Below are 26,023 nucleotides of genomic sequence, written 5' to 3'. Positions count from 1 at the left end.
GGTATGCCGCCGGAGGTCGCCGCTCAGGCCCTGCTGGGCCGATTTTCACTCTGAAAAAAGCAGCACACGCAGCCGGCACTTTGCCAGCCGCGTGTGCTGCCCGATCGCCGCCGCTCCGCGGCGATCCGCCGCGTGCAGCGGCGAAAGAGGGTCCCCCCAGCCGCCCGAGCCCAGCGCAGCCGGAACAAACAGTTCCGGCCGGCGCTAGGGGCTGGATCGGGCGGCTCTGACGTCAGGACGTCGACTGACGTCCATGACGTCACTCCGCTCGTCGCCATGGCGACGAGGAAAGCGAAACAAGATAGGCCGCTCATTGCGGCCTATCTTGTTACTTTCGATTGCCGGAGGCGATCGAAAGTACGCTTCCGGAGCGCCCTCTAGTGGGCTTTCATGCAGCCAACTTTCAGTTGGCTGCATGAAATATTTTTTTTTTAATTTAAAAAAAACCCTCCCGCAGCCTCCCTGGCAAAATAAATAAACCGCCAGGGAGGTTAAGTAACTAGGAATTATGTGTAATACCACAGAAAGACAAAATGTAGTGGGTATTGGCCACATCTGATTTTGTTGCAAACCTAAGAATACTCCAATCTCTTTATTTGGCATGGCAATGAAAGAGAACTTATGGTAACATTCTCACAAGCTTTTTCCAAAAATAATTTACTTAGCTATGATATTGTCTATAGTTTTAATTACCTTTCATAAAATATTAGAGCCCAGCTGCAGAAGAAGCAAAAAGTTTGCAACAGTCCATAAAACATACCGAGCTCCAGTAAATGTACCACACTGAAAAAATATTCAGCAGATTGTGGAAGTTCATAAATTATGTTGGGAATTATCAAAATGTATTGCCTAATACTGTATTCCTTGGCTCTCACAAGCAAAAGCATCAAGATAATAAAATATGTGCCACTTAGCTGTGTGAAGCATGGATGCTTTATCACTCAATACATACAGCAGAAGTGGAATATTTCTGCAGGATACAGATATAATGGTAAAGATAGCACCTCACTTCAGGAATCAAACTGCACACTAATATTAATCCACACTGTGTTTAATCATTTCAGTACAAGTTATACTATTATACTATTACCTACTGCTAGGTGGAATACGTTTGATGTACATCTTGTACACAATATTTTTGAAAAACTGTTAAATAGTCATTGGTTACATCACGTTAGGTCTGGATTATTTTTTGTTTTATATTTGATTTATTTATAAAGAATGGAAGAGAGAACTGTTTTCATAACTGAATATAAATGTTGTATACTGTCTGCTTAAATACATGTGCCATAAGCTATAGAGGGCATTTATGAAAACAGGTGTGATAGTACTGTTATAAAAGAAAGGATGGAACCAACAGTAACTGACTAATGTATACTGTCTAGAGTAATAACACACAGGCAAGTATCGAGCTTCATTTAAAGTGCAATTACCCATGTAAGATTGTCAAGAAACGTTTCTGGTCTATAAAGCTTACTAAAACGTTTAGCAAATTAGGGGACATGTATGAATGAGAGCAGTAAAAATGTTATGCCTTTGGGGAGATTTGGCTCTTACTATATTGTTAATAATACTAAGCTTTTGGTAATCCTTTTCCATGCTGAATGAACTGCTTATTTATTGTAAAACGATACAGCTTTATTAATGAACATGATAGAATTAGAAATAGTTGTTAGAAATCAACTAAAGGTGCTTTAAATGTAAAGCCAAGCATTAAAAGAGTCATGTTACATTATGGAACACCAGGCAAATAAAAAAAACCCTGTTTGGTTATATATTCATCAAACCCTTTTAAACAATGTAAATCTGAGGCACCACTCCTGAGCATAGGCTGCTATCCCCTGTAAAATGGGGGATACTTGATATGCTGCCACAGTAGATGTAATTAACACAAGGGTGAAAGACATGTTTTAGTCTTCAAAACAAGTCACATTCTGTTAATATGGAGACTGGAGGAGGTGTGGCAACCTGCAATTCCACTTAAAGAGGAACTCCAGTGAAAATAATGTAATAAAGTGCTTCATTTTGACAATGATTATGTGTAAATGATTTAGTCAATGTTTGACCATTGTAAAATCTTTCCTCTCCTGATTTACATTCTGACATTTATCACATGGTGACATTATAACTGCTGGCAGGTGATGTCAGTGGAATGAGATGCTGCTTGCTTTTTTGGCAGTTGGTAACAGCTGTAAACAGCTGTTATTTCCCACAATGAAACAAGGCTCCCACAGTGTGATGTCAGCACCATGGTCCTGACACCACACTGTGAGAGGAGTTTCACCACAATTTCAGCCATAAAGAGCCCCCTGAAGATAAGTTTGTAAAAAGGAAAAGATTTCTCATGAAAAAGGGGGTATCGGTTACTGATTGGGATGTAGTTCAATTCTTGGTTACGGTTTTTCTCTTTAAACGAACCTAAACCAAGGAAACTCGATTCAGGTTAGATACTTACTAATGTAGAGAGAAAGCCTATGGTACTCTTTCTCAAGCTTGGGAAGTGCTGGTGTCTCCGAGTGCTTCCGAAGATTTGCACATTGGTACAGCGCATTGGTACTGCACATGCATGAGCCCACACTCACGCATACACAGTATGGATTAGCTCATCTTTGGAAGTACCCGGGGTCACAAGTACTTCCAGAGGCTGCAGGTGGAGTGACAAAGAGGTATTCGACATGCAAGTCTAATAACTTAAATGGGAACAGCGGTGGAATAAGAGGATGGAGCAAGGACTGGGAAGGCTTTATGGGATCCAGAGTCTTCCCTCTACATAGGTAAGAGACTAACTTTTTTTCTACCTCCTTTCCAGTTCACTGTAAGGGAGTATATTGACAACTGATCTTTAAAAGTCATTTATTTGCATTTTAACTTGCAAAATCCACAAAATGATTATAGAGCTTTTAATATCCAGTTTTGCAACAAACACACCAAATACTTGGGTCATTACATTACATAAAATAAAGACTTTAAAAAAATTAGTTCAAAAGATGATAGATGACAAGATGTGACTGAAATCGACTTGTTTTTGTTATGTTCAAAAGCATAATGGCGTTTTAAAGGGACTCCGAGCAGTGCATAAACTATGGAAAGATGCACATCATTTTAAAGCTCTCTTTCTCCTCTTTCCAATGATATATAAATCGCCACCCTACGCCTTTTAGTTTTCGCTATTTTCGCGATTGAAATTGCCGCGGCCGCGATTTCGATCGCGAAAATAGAGAAAACTAAAAGGCGTAGGGCAACGATGTAGGTGTCGTCAGAAAGAGGAGAAAGAGAGCTTTAAAATGATATCCATCAAGCCATAGTTATATTGTATTACACAGGGCGACTTTTTGTCAAAGTCAGCAGCTGCATTCAGCAGAATGGAGCTGCTGACACTGGGGAAAGTGTCGCCCTGTGTAATACAATGTAACTATGGCTTGATGGATATCATTTTAAAGCTCTCGTTCTCCTCTTTCTGACGACACCTACATCGTTGCCCTACACCTTTTAGTTTTCTCTATTTTCGCGATCGAAATCGCGGTCGCGGCAATTTCAATCGCGAAAATAGCGAAAACTAAAAGACGTAGGGTGGTGGTTTATATATCATTGGAAAGAGGAGAAAGAGAGCTTTAAAATGATATGCATCTTTCCATAGTTTCTGCACTGCTCGGAGTCCCTTTAATGGAATCCTTCAAACCTTAAAAGCACAAGACCACATGAATGCATATTAAGACACTTAGCTTTGGGAGGGTCTGTGAGATTAACCAGGCCTAAAGAGTGTTCATTGAAGTACCCCAAGGGAAACAACTGAAAAGACTCTTATACTAAACAGAAAGAAGAATGTTTGATTTCAAACAATAGGCATATATGTATAAATACCTGCAGAGTCCATCATTTTACTTTGTTAAAAAAGAAAGAGATCATTAAGCTAGCATGTCGAAACTTGCCATAAACTCTCTGTTGTCTGTAAAAAAAATCAAGAGTTATATTTTCTTCAGCAGAAAAATGTATATAGCCTATAGAACATAATGATCTCACTTGACTGAAAAGTACTCTGCTCTACTCTCATGAGGCTTTGCTGAGCCATGGGTAGACAGCCACACTCTCACACTCCTGCCACGCCCCTTGCACACTGACCACACTTCATCCTGGCTCACTGGTTACGTGATTGGCTGGCCTCTGCCAAAATAGGGAGCTGAGGCAGTGATCACATGGAAAGGGAGAGGAAGACAATATTCAAGACATAGATCCTGATCCATCTTAGTTAACTAGGAGGGTCTCAACAGAACCCCATTTGTGAGTCAAATGTTGCCGAGACAGTAAGGCTGAATATAAAACTCTTTCCTGAAATGGTTTTTAAAACACATACTTCAGGGTGATGTAAGTACGGCTGCTCAAACAGCAGCTTTCCTATGTGGACATTTTTAAAGTTAGTTAGTTTATGTCCACTTTACATTTTTGGTAAAGAGTTACTAACCCTTTTTTCACTGACAAAATTTTTTGGCAAAACTTAATTTGCATGCTGCTCTTTAAGGCGTTTCAAAATGTTTGCACCCGTATACCATGAACATCTAAAAGCGTATCTTCAGAAGCAGTTTTAACAAAGGTTCACCTTCTGGCCGGTTTCACACTGTAAATTGATAGCAGCGATGTGGTGCGTCGCTTCAACCACACCGAATCCCACGAAACAGGCGTTCAGGGAATACCGCGTTACTACTGTATTGGGCCAAGCAGGAAGTGACACACGCTTGCAATCACTTTCTGCTTCAGGGTATAGAAAAACGTCACGGAAGCGTATTGTAAAAATATGCTTCCGCGCATTTGCGCCACAACGTTGCATCTGTAATTTTTTTTTAAATACCAGCGTCGCCAAAGACTAATATGACTTCCGGGCCAACACAGATCGCTGCTGCTCGCCGCAGAAGATGCACGGGGCCATATGCAATTCTCTTTTTCACCTGACTTTTCTCTCAGGATATAATTTTTCATCTTTGATTTAGAATGACCTTTTTAGCACTCTGCAATGGAAAGAAGTAACAAAAAGTTGGTCAAAAAGTACTACCAAAAGTATTTTAAATAAATGTTTGCTTTCTGGTGGTTTAAAAGACATTTTATTGACAAGTTTGAAAATTTCACCTAGGAGAAAACTCAGGTGAAAAAGTTACTGCATATGGGCCACGGTGACGTAGTTCTGGACCAGCATTGAGGATGTGGTGAAAAAACTATTTCTGTTGCGTTGCACCGTGACATGGAAGTATGAAAGTCTCCATGGACTTTCATTGCCCGGCGTTGAGGTGTGGAACAGGCAGCTTATTTTAAAAATTAAATGCAGTCTAAGGGTTAAGCGCAGTTTCCCACTACAAATCACAAAACCCAATTGCAATTTGATGCGCTTGTGCTGTGATTTTCACTGGATGCTAGGAACACAAGGAGAATATACATACAAATGTAGTATGTAGGACTTTTGTGATCAGGCAAAATTGCATTTTAATCGCATCAAACTAGTAGTAAAGGGTTCTTGTAATTTTCATAATTTTGCTGATGTCCTTGTGTTTTGCAATTTGCATGCGATTGGAATACGCAGCAAAGTCGTGTGTTGTGGAAATCAGCCCTCAATGTATTTTAAATTCAGCTGCTACTTATACCGGAATCTGTATTTTTAATCAGCTTTATGGTATTCTCATGCATACCAGTACTTACACTGAAAGAGAGAGAGCTGTCTGCTGTGGCATTCTTTTGCTCAGTCCATCAAACAATAGGAATTTGATAATAAGCATGATGACCTCAGCAGTGTGTTGTTGCTTTTCATTGTTTAACCAACCAACCAACCAACCAACCAACCAACCAGGGGAGGACTTATGCCAAAGCCAAGTTGTTCAATTGCAGAAAAGAAGCGTGAAAAATAAGCTGGTTATGTTGGCGATGCTCTTATGATGAACTATCTGAATGAGAAGACTGGCTTAACATAATTAAAAGTCTTGTGACAGGTAAAACATTTCTCAAAGTCTGTATCTCAACTGAGTATTTAGCTGTCAGTACTGGGTTAAAGTGGAACTACAGTCCGTCATAATACCCAATTAAAAACCTGTTTCCCAACTTCTTATTGACTGTATAGTTATCCAGTCTGCCTTTGGCCTAAATGTAATGTCATCTAAGTAAAAAATGTAATTCCCTCCCTGATCACATTCAGTTATTCAGTTAATATGGAAAGTCTGACATAAGACAGTGCATCTAGCAGAATATCAATTCAAATCTGCATTCACCACACTGCTATTTGTAAGCTACTTGCACACTTTAAATTTCCTTGGCCAAAAACAATCATGCATGGTCATTTCAGCCATGAAATCTGAAGTGTGTACAGGTGTCCTCCAATGTCACGGGCCTCCTCTGTAGTGATCTGTCTGGTCAGATCCCTATTCTCTGATGCCTATTGTTACCTGGGGGACACAGAATCTCTCTGAAACACTTACCTCCGGCTGTTCAGAGCCACATAGCTCAGTTTCTCATAAAGCCCTGTACACATTTATATCTCAGGCGGCTCCTTAGATGGCATTGTAGGCCTGAGGCTATACGGATGCATCGCTAGCCAGCAGGGAGCCAGGTGAGTATGGAAAATATTGCTCTCGGCTGAAGCGATCAGGGGCTGCTGTACACATGCTTGATTCTTGGCATAGGCTGTCATTATGGGATGCCACTAATGAGTTTTATACAGCACGAGTACACTCCTTTAGGTAGTATGAGAAAACAAAATTAAAACTAATAACTGTAAAATTAAGGTTTTTTTCATGGAACACAGAACAGTGTAGTTAATTTACCGGAGCTGAGAAACTTTGACTGTAGTTCTATTTCAACTCAAATAGCAAGGGTACGCAATAAAAAAACATGAAAATTAAAAAAAAAAAAAAAAAAATCTAAAAAAACCTTGTATCCTTAAACAAAATACTAATCTGTCTGTACAACAGACATTGGAAGACACAATCTTTCATCCTCACCTGTAACTTGAGTCTATGAAGGTCTAGTGTCCTACTTTGCTTTATTTAAAGAATAAAGAAGTATCCTGAATCCCTGAACTGGGTTTCAATTCAAACAACCATTTGCACAAAGGTAAAAAGCTGTATACAGTAAGTGTCTTGTTGGATATTTTTAGAGCAAACAGCACAATGTTACTTTTTAAATGTTTAGCATACTCACACTAGCCCATCAAAACTTACATTAAACAATGATCATTCCATCTTATGTATATACTTTTAAAACAATATTTCCAATCTTTAAACAGAACATTGTTTCAGACAAAGGGAATTACTGATAAGTAAATAAATACAATTTTCACATGTTCTGTTAAACTTATATAAATAAAAATGATCTAGCAATCACATCACCAGCCTAAAAAAAATGAGTGACCTGTTAATTATTCATAAAGCCAACTGACCAAATTTACTGGACAATTAAGATTCAACTAGTTGTACATCACCAGACTTACTTATATTTGACCCCACTAAGGCTAAATATCACTATATAAGCAACCTTTCCATTGGATTAAAACATGTACAAGAACTGTCCCCTGGGAAGGTTTTGGACTCAATCCCTCAGGTTGTAGTCCAGGCCGATGCACCTGACAGCACTATGGATGTCTCCACCACGTTTCATTTTAAAGAATACTGTGTAGCTATTTTGTGAAAGTTAGAAAAATTGACAAATGTTATAATGAATACAGTAGTTAATGTTTGGGGGACAGGGGTGAAACTGAACTAGCTAGAGGCAGCAGGGTCTTTAATTAGTCCAACATACAACTCTAGTCTGGCCCTTGTCTGATAGATCAACACCAACTGCATCTCAGCTGTCTCCATGGGGTTTCTAGACCTACCCTTTAACCCCATCAAAAGTAGACAAATAGGTCGAACACAGTGAATTGAGCACAGGAGACTTGGGCGCACAGGGAGTAACTCCTGCGCCATCAGAAGACGGAGCTGAAGTTACTTTTAAAACACAATAATTTGGCTTCCAGTAATTGCTGGAAGCCGAATTATTTCATTCCCCACCATCCATGGAGGTCTGGAGAGGGAATAGTATTTAACACGGCCGGGACTTGTGCAGCAGCAGGATCAGCCATATACCGGCTGTATCCTGCACCCAAGTGTCCTGCGCTGATTCCTCTTGTACGCAAATGGGTAGTATGACCTGCATGCATTTTAACACATATGCTTTGCCTTTGACTATAGCATTTTTGAAAGCCAGGGGTACTCATTGCGTAGATCCTGAACTACTGGTAGATCGCAAAAGACTTCTAGGTAGATCCCACATGGTCCGTCTGAGTGACGTATGCATTGTACTCTGTCTCTTTGACTTCAATAAGCTTTAGTGCTATATGCTGTCCTGAAATTTTGCACAGCAGTGTAGAGGATTATGAGCAAGGTGGGGAGCCATACATTTAGAAGCATTATGTGCTACTGCTGATTATGAATACAATTTTGTCAGACACTGAGCATGATATTGTTGGCATGATATTGTGACTCTATTTGGTTAAGCGCTGTTCTATTTGGTTTACTGAGGATGCATCTAATTGGCAGCCTGTTGTAACCACTGATGGACTGCCGAGGTGCATGCAGTGCAGTTGTGGCTGCATCTGTAGGTAGAGTATACCTGGTAGATCATTTTCAATTTTCAATTTTTGAAGTAGCTCACAAGCTGAAAAAGTGTGGTCATCTCTGCTTTCAGCCATGCTGGTTGAAATTTTACTCACTCAGGGCTGGTGCACACCGAGCGGCTTTTTGGGCGTTTTCAGATCCGCTTGCGGCTGCGGATCTGCTTGGTCAATGTATCTCAATGGGGTGGTGCACACCAGAGCGGGGGGCGTTTTGCAGAAACGAAAAATGCCTGGGTGAGGCATTTTTTGGATTGCGGGTGCGTTTCTGCCTCAATGTTAAGTATAGGAAAAACGCAAACCGCTCTGAAAAACGGCACTTCAGAGCGGTTTTGCAGGCGTTTTTGTTACAGAAGCTGTCCAGTAACAGCTTTACTGTAACAATATATGAAATCTACTATACTGAAAACCGCAGCAGCAATCCGCAAAACGCTAGCAAAACGCCTCATAAAAATAAAAAAAAGCGTTTAAAAATCTGCTAGCATTTTGCGGATCTGCTAGCGGGTTTTGGTGTGCACCAGCCCACAGTGCTGTTTTCTTGGTTACTTGTTCATTACATATTCCTGAGCTTCAAAGATTCAGGAAACCAAGAATAGAAGCATTAACAGAAGCAGAAATCTATGTATTACATCTGAAGACATGAAAAGATTATTTCTTTCTAATTCACCAGAAAATCACTTCAATATGGAAAATGGTGATCATGCTATTCTGTCAATGGAATTAGGCAAAACTATTCAGTGAGACTTAGTGATGTAATACTGTACATAAAATAACAAGACAGGTTTACTTTAATAAATTACAGCTATGAAAAGCACCTTTATACTGTAGCCTGCAGAAGTGTGATATGTGATAAGTCAACATATACCATATTTATATTACATTACGTCTATGGTGGCACCCAGGTCAGGCGCAGTGCAGGGAAGATCGTGTGTCGAAATTACCTGCCTCAAAAAAAAAAAAAAAGTGCCCCTAGGGGGGTACTTACATCAGGACCCCCCCTGAAAATCCGCAGACAAGGGCTCGTCGGCGTGCCTACAGCTTTCTGATCACGTTCACTCTGCTGCACTGGAGCCCAAAAGGGGGCCCAGCGGTGAAAGGTGTCTGCAAAGGACGATGGGGGAAGCCTCTTTAGGATCCAGAGGCTTTCCCCTGTCAAGGTTCCCCACTTTTGCCACCTTAGATCCCCCTTATACTTTTTGTGCCTTGTTATGTCCCCCTTGTACCATATGTGTCCCCCTTGTACCTCTTGTGCCCCCTTTTTGTCTCAATATGCCCCCCTTATACCTTTTGTTCCTCTATTTTACCTCTTGTGTACCCCTTCTGCCTCATTATGTCCTCTTTGTCCCCCTTGTTTTATTTGTCCCCTTGTGCCTTTTTGAAGCCCTACCCTCCTGTGCTCCCCCAACCCCATTACTTTAGCAGAGTATGATGTACAGCGGAAGCAACGGTGTGTGTCTCATCTGCTCTGTGGGCACCTGTAGGGATCAGCGGGGTCTTCTCTCCATCGCGGCATTACAGGGGGAAGCTGTGAGGGAGAGAGGACATCGGTCATTGTGTGGAGGTGCCGGTGCAGTTGAGACACTCACAGCTGGTTCTGTTGCATAGTACACTCGGCAAGCTGATTGAGGCTGGGGGAGCACACAAGACGCACTGCCCCCCCCCACACACACACATTTTTGAGGATAAAAAGTGTGTCGTATGGTACAGTAGCTATTATTCAATGTGGGTGGCACAGAGGCGTAGATGATAGCACTTTCGCCTTACAGTGCAGGGTCCAGAGTTTCGGCTCACTTAGAGCTCATTCGCAATGACATTTTTTCTCCATCTAACCCACATGGGGCAATATGCAATTCCCCTTTTCTCCTAGGAGATAATTTTTCAACAGAAAAAGTACCAAAAAGTAGGTGAAAAAGTAATTTGCATATGGCCCATGGTGTGAAAACTGAAGGCAGCCAAATAGTATGATGCATACCTACATACATGGTTAGAGGGTAACACAGATGGCAGTGAAATGCGCTATTTTGGTCTAAGCAATTGTGAATAAATAAAGAAGTAAAATAATAATAATAAGCCAGCATTTATGGGGCAGTTTACCCCACTCAAAGATAGCTTTTGAATAGCAGAGTGGCTAAACACCTGCTTTATCCACCTTGAAATCACAGACTACTGCCTTACGTACACCTGGATGACCACTGAATGCAATTGTCCACGTATCTGCAGATCAGCCTAATTATCAACAGTGTAAATTAGTTTTTAAAAGGACCTTGTAGTGAGCAGCATATGGAGGATGCCATATTTATTTTCTTTTAAGGAATGTCAATTGCCTGGCAATCATGATCATTTTGGTTGCAGTAGTGTCTAAATCAGATACCTGAAACAAGCATGCAGCTAATGTGGACAGGCTTTAACCCATTTGCGTTCCGTCGTTTTCACTTAAGAAATGTTCACCTCCCATTCATTAGCCTATAACTTTATCACTACTTATCACAATGAACTGATCTATATCTTGTTTTTTCCGCCACCAATTAGGCTTTCTTTGGGGGGTACATTTTGCTAAGAGCCACTTTACTGAAAATGCATTTTAACAGGAAGAATAAGAAAAAAACGGAAAAAATTGATTTCTCAGTTTTCAGCCATTATAGTTTTAAAATAATACATGCCTCCATAATTAAAACTCACGTATTGTATTTGCCCATATGTCCCGGTTATTACACCATTAAAATTCTGTTCCTATCACAACGTATGGCGACAATATTTTATTTGGAAACAAAGGTGCATTTTTTCCGTTTTGCATCGATCACTATTTACAAGTTTAAAATAAAAAAAAATAGAAATATTTCATCTTTACATTGATATTTAAAAAGTTTAGACCCTTAGGTAAATATTTACATGTTTTTTTTTATTGTAATTTTTTTTTTTCATATTAAACATTTTATTTGGGTAGTTTTGGGAGGGTGGGAGGTAAACAGTAGTGTTATAATGTAAATGTGTGTTGATTTTCATTTTTTTTACTTTTAGCTGTAGTATTACTTTTTGGCCACAAGATGGCAGCCATGAGTCTGTTTACATGACATCACTTTAAGCGTAATACACGCTTAGAGCGACGCATGGGGGAGGTAACAGCCAGAAAAGGCGCAGCTTCCGAGAGAAGCTGTCGCTTTTTCAGTGGGGGAGACTATAGCCCGATTCACTGATTGCCTGGCTAACGAACCGCGGGCCGGGAGCGCGCATGGTTCCTGGACGTAATTTCTACGTCCAGGAACTAAAATAGGTTAATCAGAGCATTTGATGTACAAACATGTTGGTCAGTGACTGAAAGTATTAGGCCTAGGACCCACGAGAACGCTTTCAGCAGTGATCAATACTTTCTAGGTATCACCAGCGATTCCAAAAATTGTTATGCCAATGAAAGTGGATGGAGGTGAACCAACTGGAGCGGTTGCCATTTGGCCAAATCTCACTTGCTCTGTCTGCACCATTTTGCCAGCGATCTTAATTCAATAAGTATAGGATCGCTGCTAAATTGCTTTTCAATTTCTATGCATAGCGATCACAAAGTGATTTTCTTGTACTTCCCAGATACCAACTTACCCCGAATGCCTTGCAGAACTTCAAAACTGCAAATTGCCAATCGCAATCACTTTTGCAATCACTAGCGCTAAAATAAAATTGCTACAAAAAACACAAGAAATCCCTGCTGAAATTGCTTTACAAAATACTAGCAAAAACCGATAAGCAATTGTGACTGTGATTAGCAATCTGTAGTGGGTCCCAAGGCTAAAGGTGGCCACACATGATACAATAAAATGATCCGATTTTACAGTAATTCGGATCTCCCGAAAAAATTGAAAGCTTTCTTTCATGCAACTGAAAAATCCGATCGGATTTCCCGGTTTCTTCGATTTTTATCGATCCGGAATGCCAGATATTTTTCTTCAATCTTTCTAAAGATTGTATGGTGTGTGTTAGATTGTCAATTTATTAATATACACAACCTAGCAATTTTGTCAGAGTTTCCAATCATTTTTATCATAATTGGTGAAAAATTAAACATACGTGTGTGGTACATTGGTCATATTTTTGAAATGTTACAATCAGTTAGAAAAATTGATTGCAATTCTTAAATTGAACAGATATTTAAAAAATTGTATGGTGTGTGGCCACCTTAAGAGAGACAGGATCAGACAGTCAGGCAATTGGCATAGTTTAAAAGGAAAAAATATGTTCATATCCCTGTTATTACAGTTACTTTAACCAAAATGTTCCTATTACTCTCTTTCTTCTAAACTGATGTCTAAAATAATGTTCTAAGCATTCAGATTGCATAAATAAATTATACAGCTCATCTATTAGCGAAGTGATTGATTAGCCTTTGTTTGCTCTTCAAACCTTTTTATTCTCTCATGGAGTGCTTCTGCCTTTCCATTTGCAACAACTCACAGCTAAAAAACAAGATATTGATCTTCATAATGACAATTTACAGGAAATGACACCTTTATAACTTCTCCTGTAATGTATACTGTATATCATAAAGCACAGCCCCACAGTCAACAGCAGGCCTCTGAAAATCCTATAACAATGACATGACACTTTTGCTTGGAAAATGTAGCTAAAAAAAATATGAATAAAGACATTCTCGCATCACACCAGAAATTTACCAACAGAATGGCCAAATCAAGCTAACATTATTTGCACAACTTTCAATTCTCACATACCCACCTTGTGGACAGCAGCCCAATGAAATCTATGTACACATAGCATATTTATGTTGCCGAGAATGATTGTTTGTGACAATTATGGTTGATAATTCAGTATGAGTACTTGTGTCCCCCAATGCCAGTAGCCCCCTCTTCAGCAACCCACTGAGTTAGATATCACTCTGGCTGTTATTACAGACCTTGACTCCACCTGATCACCCCCCCCCCCCCCCTCAAAACCTGATAGGCTGCTTGCCAGTGAGCCAAACAAATCAACTGTAAGCTGCTGAACTGTCATCCAGTCACTCAAAGTAATAACAAAGTTCTTCCTGGGCACTCTATGTCCATGTAGCTTAACATTTCTGAGGAGATTTACAGTCGGTTGAACATGGCTGCAAGTGAGACTTTTTCAGACTTTTTTTGTACACCACTCTGGTATGAGCAGGTGCATTACATTTATGACAAAGGCCCAGCCTGCAGTTGTCTGGGCAGGTTACAGCAAAGACACATGATTGAGCCTAAAGACTCCATTTTGTAAAACACGTTGCATCTTTGTATCAGTGAAACTCTGCACACTGCAATACACTGTGTCAATAATTAACTCTGAATTGGAATCTAAAAAATGAAACTAAACAAAGTTGTAAAACACATTGCTTACTTACCAACCAGCACCTGCCAAAAAAAAATCCCTGTTATTCCAAAAGCCTCTGGTCCCACCCACACCATTTTCTGGCCACTACATCAATGGTGACATGTGCTGGGTGTATACCACCAACTGGGATGCATTTGGATCTGAACCAGATTTGTTTTACAGGGACCTGCTGTGCTTCAGAGGAGCTCCATTTTTGAATACAAGTTAGTAAGCAATGCTGCATATTACAGTATACTACTTTTTTTATACCATTCAGGTTTACTACATTTTCAGATACCCCGTATGTCTCATAGTAGGCATTTTAAGTTATGAAATTGTGTAATATTATGTATTTATTTTACAGTTAGTTATGTGTTGTTTGCAGTACTGCTGTGGCCTCTTAATTAAATAACCCATGCCCTTGGGAAGCCTGATCCATCTGAGCATACCTACAGCAGAAATACAACATGGGCTGTGAGACACGAATGCAGACAGGACAGTATGATGGCCAGAGTGACAGAGGATTCATGTCCTTCATTGTGACAACAAATATGAAGCTTAAAGAGAAACCGTAACCAAGAATTTAACTTCATCCCAATCAGTAGCTGATACCCCCTTTCCCACGAGAAATCCTTACCTTTTCTCAAACAGATCATCAGGGGCCTCAGTATGGCTGATATTGTGGTCAAACCCATCCCACAGTGTGATGTCAGGACCGTGGTTCTGACATCCCATTGTGGGAGCCTTGTTGCATTGTGGGAAATGACAGCTGTTTACAGCTCTTTCCAACTGCCAAAAAAGCAAGCAGCATCTCCTTCCACTGACATCACCTGCCAGCAGTAAAATTGTCACCATGTGATAAATGTCAGAATGTAAATCAGGGAGAGGAAAGATCTTACAATGGGCAAACAATGACTAAATCATTTATACATACTGTAATTATTGTTGAAATTAAGCACTTTTTTATTAAATTCTTTTCACTGGAGGTCCGCTTTAAACTAGAAACATGCTTACTATCTAATTACATGAAGAAAGAAAAGGCAGAAAGTTGTCATGGAGGCTACAACCGTTTCCTCCTAGAGGCAGTAGCTGTCTTCCACATATTGACAGACCAGCAGTCTCCTGCCACAAACATTAGAGAGATAAGGGGGAGTAGGCATGTTGACGAGGTATGATCAATACGATGCAAATAATTTCTCCTTGCATTCAAATTTCAGGCAAATTATTTGCAGCTTGAAATTGGACCAATCAGACTAACTTTGTGTCAATTTTTATTGCAGAGTAAATCTAGCATGTTTCATCTGGCGAGAGGCAGGCCACATTAGAAAAAAAAAAGGTCCTATACATTGTTTGTGTTTTCTCCGCATTTCTGCGCTGGCTTTTTTCTGGCAACTCCAGTCCCCTCTGCTTTCCATTTGTGGCCTCCATTGTGGGCCATTTCTTTAGTCCACGGCTTGTGTGGCCTATGCAAAAACATATCCCTGTTTATTGTATGTCCTAAGACCAAATTGCACTCCTACTAGGTATCCTAAAACACACTGCCTTTATATATTTTATCGTATACTACCCCTCCTCTTGTTTCCCCCCATTCCCTTTGGATTGTAAGCTTGCAAGGGCAGGGCTCCCTCCCCCTTTTGTGTCTTGGAAATCATTATACATTTTATTCATTATGTTACTTTTATCACTGTCAATACCAATTCTGTATTTTGTATTCTGTGTGCTGTATCATTTTTTGTATTTTGTCACTAATTATGTATCTTGTATATTAGTGTACACCATTGTCTGTATTATTATGTACCCCATGTTTGTTTCTTACTTTGTACAGCGCCACGGAATATGTTGGCGCTTTATAAATTAATAATAATAACAGAATCCATGCAAAAAGTCCTCATAAACGTTTGCAATGCTCTCTCTGCATAAAGTGACCTGAAGAGATTCCACAGGGGTCTTGCAGTACTTCATTATGTTGGCTTCAATGCATTTAGATCTCCTAGGTCAAAAAAGTTATTGGAGTCACTAATACATGCAAGAGAAAAGGACAGCTGAAGCTTCAAAGAGACAAAGGCCCTTATGCAATTCACTTTTTCACCTAGGTGATATTTTCACAACTTGTCATACGTTGCTTTTTAAGCCACCAGCAAGCAAGAAATGATTCATAATAATTTTGATAGCACTTTTACCCCAACTTTTGGGTACTTTTTTAATTTTAAAATGCTGAAAAGTTAGTTTAAACAGAAGATGAAAAGTATCTCCTAGGAGAAAACTCAGGTGAAAAAGTTAATTGCATATGGGCCAGACAGTAGCAGTTGAACCATCCCTAACCATGAAGGCCAAAACAAGTCCACAAACATTGATGGACACTATTTTTCCCTTTTACTCTTTCTCCAGACTGAATTCAGACAAGACAAGACAAATAACATTTATATTGTGCTTTTCTCCTGCCGGACTCAAAGCACTTGAGCTGCAGCCACAAAGGTACTCTCAGTAGGCAGTAGCAGCGTTAGGGTGTCTAGCCCAAGGACTCCTTACCAAATAGGTGCTGGCTTACTGAACAGGAAGAGACCTTAACCATTACACTCTCCAGCCACTTTTATTTTAGCATTTAATATTTTATATGACAACTGAAAGTGCTTGATTTAATTATTTTTACATTATGCTTTACAGCTCAACTCCTGAATATTTGAACACTGAAACAGTGTTGAAGTCATTAGTGGGAAGGTACTTCTTGTCAATACTTTTTTTGTACCATCCTACAAGCCAGACTGCCAGCACCCACCGCCCTCCTCCTCCACCCTCCTGAATGCCAGTAAAGAAACTGAGCAGGAGTGTCACATATGCAAATGAGATGCAGCCATCATGATTTGACAGCAGGACTACCGATTAGTCGAGAACAGGGCTGCAATGCATTGTAAATTAAGGTGCCTTTGCTCCCCGTTAACTCTGCCCACAATTACCAGAACCCATACTATGGACAGAGATGTTATCGGCAAAACAGAGGTTTAGATCATATCCTCCTACATACATGCGACTCAGAGGTATGCCCAAAAGCATGGGGGAAACTGGCGGATAGACACTGGGCTATGTACCATGTGATTTGGTTTTAAAGCTTAAACATAAGATGATAATAATAGCACATGTGGCAGTTATGGCTATATAGTAATGCAAGCATTTTCACATGACTCTCTTGGCCTGATGTTGTGCTCATACCAGAAAACTTAAGTAATTTAGTTTACTTGTTCTGGTTCACTTTTGCCAAAATTATTTTGTACTGGCAACAGACATACTGTAATTTCTAAAACTTCATGAATAATATTTTTAACAGATCTAGAAACGTTTTATATATATTTAAGTAAATTATTAAGATAAGTATTTGTAGAGGTTTATTGAGTGTGATCTAAATCACTGAAAATGTGTTTTCTGTATAATGTGAAACAGAACAGCTACCATAAGACATACTTGATTTAAGAAACAAGTAGGCCAAGGGCAATGATAAAACGAGCAGGCTCATCTTTACACATCATACATCTGCATTCTATTAGAACCTAAGAAAATCCGCTCAATCATGCATCAAGGAACATCTACAGTTTGTATTGAAAGTTGGATGAACTGCCCTTGGCAACTTGCCATTCATGGCACCTTTACTGACAGAGATGGTGGAGCATTGGGATCCAGAAACTATTTCATGCCGTAGAATCTCTTGTTACAGTGAATTCCAGAAAAGTTGTTATTATGCAATCTTGTACCCAAAACAGTGTCAGGGCCTTAAAAACAAGGTCTGCCATTAGCTGCATGGCAACTACCCACATGTCATGTGAACAAAGGCTAACACAGCTCTGCAGCCCATTTTGATGGCTTTGTGATTGTACTATAGTCTTCTAGGCTTCTGATAGGGTTTAAAGATTTTACATCCACAGACCTGAAGATAAGAACTTGGTATTAAGTGTTATACAGATCTTAAATGAATAAGATTCTCCTAAGTTGGAGAACGCAAGTTAAGCTGCAAACTTGGAACAGCTTTATTAGACACTGTTCGCTATAGCATGGAAAAATTGCCAGCCCTTGGTGGGTCATACAGTTTATCTTCAAAGGTTCATGATAGCAGAGTAAGTCAACACTTGTATTTTAGCATTCACATGCACCCACCCACTGTGAGGACTTTTTAAAATAAATCCAGTCTCTCCTTCTATTATTAGAGAGAACTTCTTGTGGCATGTAATTACACATGTCTGCAACAGAGGTGATCAGTCTTCCTAGGAAAATTTCTCCATTCATGGACATTTCATGGAGAAGCCAAAGATCATAGTACCAGCTTATCGATTTGTACATCTCTGATTGGCTGGCAATGATCGGCCTACACAGGAAGCAAAATTGAGACATGGTCACATAACTGTGACCAGCCAATCAAATTAATTACGTTTTTCCATGAATTCTCCTCACAGAAGTAATTCTTCTAGGAGGATTAATTAACTTTACCCTACAACCGCATAAGCAGTTATTCACTAGCCTTCAGCACCCCTTGCTACAGTCTGTTATAACTCAGAACAGAATTATAAACTCTTGCCCCACAACACTTTAGTAAATGCAGACGAGGTATGGCGGATAACTTCTGTTGTCGAGCCTGGAAGAACCTTAGTAAGTAAGGCCTACAGTATGAGCATTTAGTAGATGTTTTGGATGTACAGGGACTGATGATACTGCACAGCCCTTTACTTATATTGTGGCATCCACAAATGGTAGGGGGAAGGGGGGAAAGAGGAAAAAAAATAAAAGTTTAGCTTTTGCGAACAACAAAGCAACATATTTTCTTATTTCCCTCTTAGCACACATTCTAGCTGTTAGTTGCAGCAGCCTCTTTGTGTCTGTGCAGTTGAAAAGGCTTGGAGTCTTCACAAATGTAAGTCTTCTTAATACCTCCTAGACTCCCTTAAAAATAATGAGACAAGTTCTTTATATCTTCAGCCAAAAGTCTCCATTTCATGATTGCCATGAAGTCTGAGAGCGCATACCTAAAATAACACCCTACATACAGTAATCCATTAAAACTTTACCAACTGCTCAAACAAAGACAACATTGTTCAGCCATTGTGTGAACGCATGGTTTTCTTTCAGTCCAGTGTGCACTATGGAAAGTACACCACCAAGCAAGCATGTACACGCAGCAGATGCTTCCTTAATGGAGAGTAATTCAGCTATTGCTAAAATATAAAGCAACTCATTAAAACTAATACAAAGCTAACCAAGTGATGAGCATAATTAAGCAGAGATTGGACTGTTACCATCACATGAACAAGGACACAATAGAAATCAGCACCAGTACCTAATTACGGCAGTGGTGATCTAGAAGATATCCTCAAGCCAACTTAGCTGTCGCTAATGACTTCGCACCATTATGACCCGAGAGATCACAAACCTTTAATCACAAAATAAGACATAAAAGGCCACAAAATAGTGCCTGTACACTAAAATAAAGTAACAAAAAGAAAATCAGTTATTAGGAATTTATTTTGATCTGTATTTTGTATGTTATGGAAACTTTAGTTCGGTTAGCTATTAATATTGATAAAACAATATATGCTAAGCACATTTCACTAAGAACAATCACACCTACTTGCTTATTCTTTCAACAAAAAGGAATGAAAATACATTATGTCAATGTCATGTATCTAAGAAGAAGAATGCAGACATTTTGTTCCAAGCATTCTTTCAGAGCACAAACAAAAAAGAATGGTGCTTTCTAAAGCAACTGAACTATTAGTACAACAAATGCCCTTGCAGCAGAAGCTCTCCAAATTAGGCAAAAAGAGAGGGAGATTAATCCTTTAGGGAAAATTATTGTATAATAAGAGTCTTCTATTGCAATGAGGCTAGCGTGGCTCAGACCGAAGTAGATTAAAGTTGTTAGTGAGGTGCCTCACTGAAGGGAGGGATGCTAGGGAGTGATAACAACTACACCAGCACTGATCTAATTATTGTTGCAGAGGAAATGACTTAGACAGGGAGTAAGTAATGGAGGTTTTAAACTTTTAATTGCACATCTTTGAGTCTGCTCAAGACCAAAAGCACTTCATTATGTTGCTTTAATCTGCAGGGCTCTGTTGTACTGCTCGGGGCACTAGACCAGCCTCCCCATTGCGTCTGATTCCTCAAAATTCTGACCAACTACAGATGGCACTGGTGGCTGCAAAGTGCGTTAACACCTTCAGTGACGGACACTGCTTCCAACTTTTAACATCTACTGAAGAGGAAGCTAGCTTTCAACATTCCAGGGAAAAAACTCCAAAGCAATGCTACAGAAAAAAACAACGCAAAGGAGGCTGTTCATTTGGAATAATAAAAACTAATAACTGCAGCTTCTGCTTCAACACTGAGGACTTTTAGACTTAGCTTCACAACATGAGTGCAATTGTTTAGCTACTGCTGTGATTTTTTTTTAGCGATTAATTAATCCTTTAAACCTGGAATGGCGAAACAAAGAAATTAAACAAATCATTAAAGTTGTTATGGTCACCCTTCCATTCTTCTGAAGTTTCAAACTTAACTTCTGTTGCATTTTCTTCCAGAAGCACATGAGCTATTCATTATGTAATTAAAGCAGCTCAACTCAGCACTGTTACTAAAAAGGGATGAGCCATCTATTATGAATAGATCGTAGTATGAGAATCATTTGGAACATACAGCAGCATAGGTTTCTAACCATATGGATGTCCTAGCACAGGACAGAGCCTTCAAAATGATCAAACATCTGCTTCAGATATCATAATGGGCACTATGACCTTTTTGACAAACGACCATATATTGTATGCATTAACACAGCAATATATTAGATTTATTTAAGGAATATGAAGACAATATCATCAAGAAAGGTTCACATGCTATATTTAAACTTGCTGATGATAGACTGAGGGTTATGCTGGTGGTTCTTAGGAAATCTAGCGTTCCATAGCAGCGTGACCTTCCAGCATCAGATGAGGGTTTATAGGTTATGTTCATCACATTGAGCTGCAGGAAAAAACCCAACTATAAATTAGAACTTAAGCCTTGAGATTGGTGGTCATTGGTGACACCACAGCATCTCGCTCTACTGGGTTATACATTCAAATAGGTTCTACACAAGAGGTTCTCTGTACTTAAAACAACAACAATTTAGTTCACAATCAATAATCCAGGGTGCCTGTTGACTTAACCCCATTTTATCACAATCTAGATGCAGAAAATAAATCTTAGCTCTGATGGAACCTGAGAATGAAATATTACCCAGGCGTGTCATATATGTCAGGCAACAAGCACTAAATCACCAAAGGGGCCCAAACTTCAGGAAATAGTAGCTATTGTAGGGAAAAGGAATACAGAAAGCCAAGTAAATTAATGGTAGTCAAAAGACAAAAAAAATTAATAAAAAAAAAAATACACAGAAGAATGATCACATATCAGTGTAATACAGGAGATGTCCGCATTATTCTTGTTCAAATTTCGCTATCAAAAAGTATACACTGCGGAAATAAATTATACTTGTAAAAGCATTACCTCACTATTTTCTGAAATATCCACATAAAGTGGTATACAATATAAGCAGAAATGTTTTTTTAAATGCCCAAGTATAAAACAAAACTATTTCTGAATACATAATAACATAGCATGTTGCCACTAGTAAAAAGTAACAGAGGAACACAACGTAGTGCAGATTCAATGAAGGATACAAAAAAAAACTTGTTACCTTGTGAGGAATAATTTAGTGATTGAAGAACATGTTACAAAACTAGCACATGCAACACAATGGTGAATGCACATATTGCTTTTACTTCATCACAAACCAGCTTAAAATGATTTTCTTTTTTTCAGTTATACTGCAGTTTCAATATATTAATGAACTGTTTCACACAAAATTATACTGTGGCAATTGCAACACATTCACAATTCCAAAACCAATGGTTTGTTAATGGCGATGCATATAAATCATGCATAAGCGCTAATGAAAATTTCCTATATATAAAAAAAGATAAAAACTGCCTCTCAGAAGGGTTGTCTGAACTTTGCATTGGAATATCGAATAAGGCTGTTTGAAGGAACTGTACAAGTATATAGATAATAGAGGAAAAAAATAAGCCATAAGAAATTATACTGTTCTTACCTGTCGGTTGAATTCTTCCTCCTGCTGTCTTTTTCTCCCTATGCTTCTCCTGTTCCTCTTGTGTAATCGAGTCCATTTAGAGACCTGGAGCAGAGATTATAGAGTTTGTTTAGAGATACTCTCCTTGTGTGCAGATGGCCCCATGTGCGTAAGAAACTATAAACAGACGCTACACACACATTTTTCCATTGCTTCACTGCCTGGAAAAAACCCTCCTTATCCTCTTCAGTCTGAAATTACTTCCTAAAATATGCATACTTCATATACTTGATAAGTGTGAGAATGGATTCTTATCTGAGGAAGACTGCTCGAATGAGTATAAAAAGAGACTCGGAAAACGAAGAATTCTTCATGCGCTATAATGTAATCAAAACACTCCTGAAGATCACAAAAAAAATGAGAATACAAATAGGGGGGGGGGGGGGGGCGACAAAATTGACTTAAATGTCTCTGTGCTAATGCCTGAATGCAACTACTAAACAGAAAGGGAAGCAGGCACAGGTGACTTCAGGGAGTTGTAATAAGAACTGTAAGGTATACTCAGTCTGCAAATTTCTGATTTGTAAGTAAGGGAAAGAACTTATACAAAATAAGGCTCTAAGATATTGCACTGTAGTGCTCTCCACAATGTTTACTGCAGGAGACTAAAACAACTGTTTCTGCAATAGTACAATGGTGCACTGTGTCACTCATTAGGTAAAGCTGAAAGTTTTGATTAAGGATTACAACATGCATATGCAAATGAATATATATATATATATATATATATATACATACATATATATATATATATATCTTCAGGCTTTCGTCCTCTGTTCGTGCAGAGGGCCAAACATTATGACGTCCTGTATCTCCCAGAGGTATAGCTGGAGTTGGGCTGGGAGGAAATTACCTGCATTCTTTTAAAAGACAAAGGATGTCTGACCCCTACCTCTATGTCTCCTTAAGTTTCCTTTCAGTGCATTCATTATACATCCCCAATACCAACCAGATCAACGTCACACATTACACTTGTAGAAAGAAGTGAAAACAAACATATTTTGTCATCTGGTTAAGAAAAACTTCTGTGCATGAGTCCTAAGCTCCTGTGTGCACTCAGCAAGCCTTATTATTCTTATGCTTAGTGAAAAGGGTTGCTTGGCTTGCCTAAGCCTTTCAGTGTGAGGCATGGATGTTGAAGACAGAAGTTCCCTATCTGTGCTGGGGGGTGGGAGTGAAGCAGCAACAGGTACAAGACAAAGGATACACGCAGAGAGCATTGGGCATCCCTTGCTGCTCTTACCTCTTCCTTCACTTGCTGAACTAGACGATTCTCTTCCCAAGTTTGGCTTTGCTCCAGCAAGGGCTACAGAGGAGAAGCACATGAATCAGAGATGCATCTTTTCAGTCGCAAGCATCACAGGTAGTCATGGCAAGGAATGTGTCTTATGATGTTTTCTCCTCGTGTGTCTGTGAGGGATAGTGAAGCTGCTGTCACCTCTCCCCTCACAGTGCACAAGCTGCTGTAGGCTGAGCATCCTGCTGGAGGAGACACGGGCTGCCTCTCAGCTCCCTGGATGAAGAATGGTGAGAGTGCACAAACGTGTCTTGTGAGGAAATGAAACACCTCCAGCTTGTGCACTGTCTGCTGGGGAGGAGCCTGCTGCCACTACAGTGGGCTGGAGGTATAGGCTTTCCCGGCAATATTTGTTCAGCCTCAGCCTCGCATACTTCACTTGCATGATTGCGCTCACACGCTCTGAAAGGCTTTTTTCCTGTCCAGCTTCTATCTTCCTCACACAAATAAACTGCAGGATTACTTATGGTATGCAAAGACCAGGAGTGTTTAGACTATGAGAACATTTTGTCAGTAAAACACAACTAATCAAAAACCTGACAGTCTCTGTGATAGCAGCGCATGAAGACATCAGCCTTCTGTGTATCAGCCCATATGAACCTCGGCTTATCCTACCAGCTTCTCCTTGGACACATTTCAGTCTGACATTGAACAGAAGCAGTCTATTTTTGGAATTACAAAAAAAAATTATGAAATAGCACAAAGTGTACCGACTCTTACAAAAGAGCAACAGTAACTCAAGAAAAATAGGGGGGAAAAGAAAGATTGTGCAGGTAGTTTGCACTGCATTCCAGATAGGTGAGAAGGTCAGTAAGATGCAAATAATTCAGACTTGCATGCAGATATTACTGTAAATTGTATGCAGCTTGGAATTGGGAAATTAGAACACTTCTGCTGATTGGCCAATTACTAAGTTGCATTTGTATTAAAGAGGAACTGTAGGGAAAATAATGTAATTAATAAAATGGCTTATTTTTCCTTTATACATTGCTTAGTCAGTGTTTGCCCATTGTAAAATCTCTCTTTCTGATTCACTTTCTGAAATTTATCACAGGTGGCAACATCGAACACGTGCACGAATCGATTTTGTGCGCGCGATATGACCTGCGGCGTGACATCGGGAAGCTGCGGTGTGAGGCTGATTAGCAGCAGTATTTCTAATTCTGGAACGCTTTATCTAATGTGGAAGTTAACATGAAAGTCAAGTAGACTTTCATGTTACCATTCTAAATGCATCCTAGCAGCGAACCGTCAAAACGCACGGATCAGCTCCTAGTGTGAAAAAGCCCAGTCCTGCCATGTGCAGCTCTGCGGTATGTTTGTTCACTGAGAGTTCTGTAGCCATACAAAATATACCTATTACATTTCTGGGTGGAGAAATCCACATAGGGGAACAGCCTAAACTAAAGATCACATGGAGAACGGGGCTTAATTCCAATATACAGCAATATATAGAAAGTGTTTTTGATGCTTAACCACTTTGCAACCTTTGCCACGCTTATCTACGCCCCTTTAAAATTCACCGGGTCACAGGGGCGTAGATAAGCAACTCCTGTTTATTAGCGGATGCGCGTACGCGTCGGCCACCCGCTGGTCCGTGATTGGCTGATGTGAACATGTGTTCACAAAGCCAATCAAAGTGCTTGCAAGTTTGAATGAGCACTGCCAAAGCCAATGACAGTGCTCATTCATTCAGAATGTGTGTAAAGATTGTATCAGTCACTATGCTGTTAGGCTGGTTTCACAGAGGGACGTTAAAGTCCCAGGTTACAGCAGCCAGTAACGCAGCCTAACTCACAGCACTGTAAAATCAATGTTGCTGTTCACAGTGTACACGTTGCATTACATAGTAACGCAGCACGTTTAAACAAAGTGCAGCATGCTGTACGTTATACTGGGCTAAGCCACGTTAGACTGTTTGCACATGCTCAGTAATGTTGGAGGAGGAGGTCTCCCCTCCTCCTCCACAGCCAGCCACATGGCTAATTAATATTCACTGCACTGCAGAGACTCCTGGTAGGACTGTAGTGTTGTCCGGATCATGAACGGATTGTTCATTTGATCCGGATCTTTTTTGTGAGTCGAATTATCCGGATCATCACAATGAAAGATTCGGTTCACAGTGGATGTCTGTCTGGAAGAAACAGGAACATACAGAATGTACAGTGCAGGGAAAGTCCTGTCCTGCTAATCATTTCACCCAGTCTGCTTCCCTAGTAAAATGACTCAAATGATTCGGTTCAAAGAACCGGATCGTTTCAATGATCCGACTCAAATGATCCGAATCCTTAAAAAGACCCGTACTTCCTATCACTAACCTGGAGCGGCTGCTTTGAGAGCTGCATAACGCAGCTCAATCTGACGTCCAACTTCAACACCACCATACGTTGCGTTAGGAGCACGTTATGCGACCATAACGTCCCCTAAAACGCAACGTCTTGGGGGGAAAGTAGCCCTACAGTTACTGAGATCACTCGTGAGAGGATCTCAGATAACTAACACAGCATTAGTGAGTTATGAGCATCAGTGAGGTTTTTTTTTTAAATAAATTATACCCCCATTAAGCCCATTAACCCTTGCCTCCCTGAAATGTTAAAATTGCTGTGGT

The 26,023-nt window shown here is 39.8% G+C and overlaps 1 protein-coding gene across 7 annotated transcripts in view; it reads right to left on the bottom strand.

Annotated features, from left to right (window-relative positions):
* AOPEP (aminopeptidase O (putative)) overlaps positions 1-26,023 on the bottom strand; it is a 539,579-nt gene that overhangs the window by 130,928 nt on the left and 382,628 nt on the right. For 3 of the 7 annotated variants that reach the window (XM_068237287.1, XM_068237315.1, XM_068237297.1), the window contains 2 exons: positions 23,362-23,424; positions 22,080-22,163 (listed from right to left, as the gene is read on the bottom strand). The exons of 1 other annotated variant lie outside the window; for it this stretch is intronic. In XM_068237287.1, the coding sequence (XP_068093388.1) occupies positions 22,080-22,163; positions 23,362-23,424 (147 nt within the window). Of the gene's footprint in view, positions 1-15,846; positions 15,942-22,079; positions 22,164-23,361; positions 23,425-26,023 lie in introns of those variants that run through there. 3 more of the 7 variants (XM_068237334.1, XR_011020920.1, XM_068237306.1) reach the window with 3 other exon arrangements.

This window comes from Hyperolius riggenbachi, chromosome 1 (assembly GCF_040937935.1).
Source record: "Hyperolius riggenbachi isolate aHypRig1 chromosome 1, aHypRig1.pri, whole genome shotgun sequence".
NCBI lineage: Eukaryota > Metazoa > Chordata > Amphibia > Anura > Hyperoliidae > Hyperolius > Hyperolius riggenbachi.
Note: the sequence above shows the minus strand (reverse complement) of the source record. Positions and strands in the feature narration are given on the sequence as shown.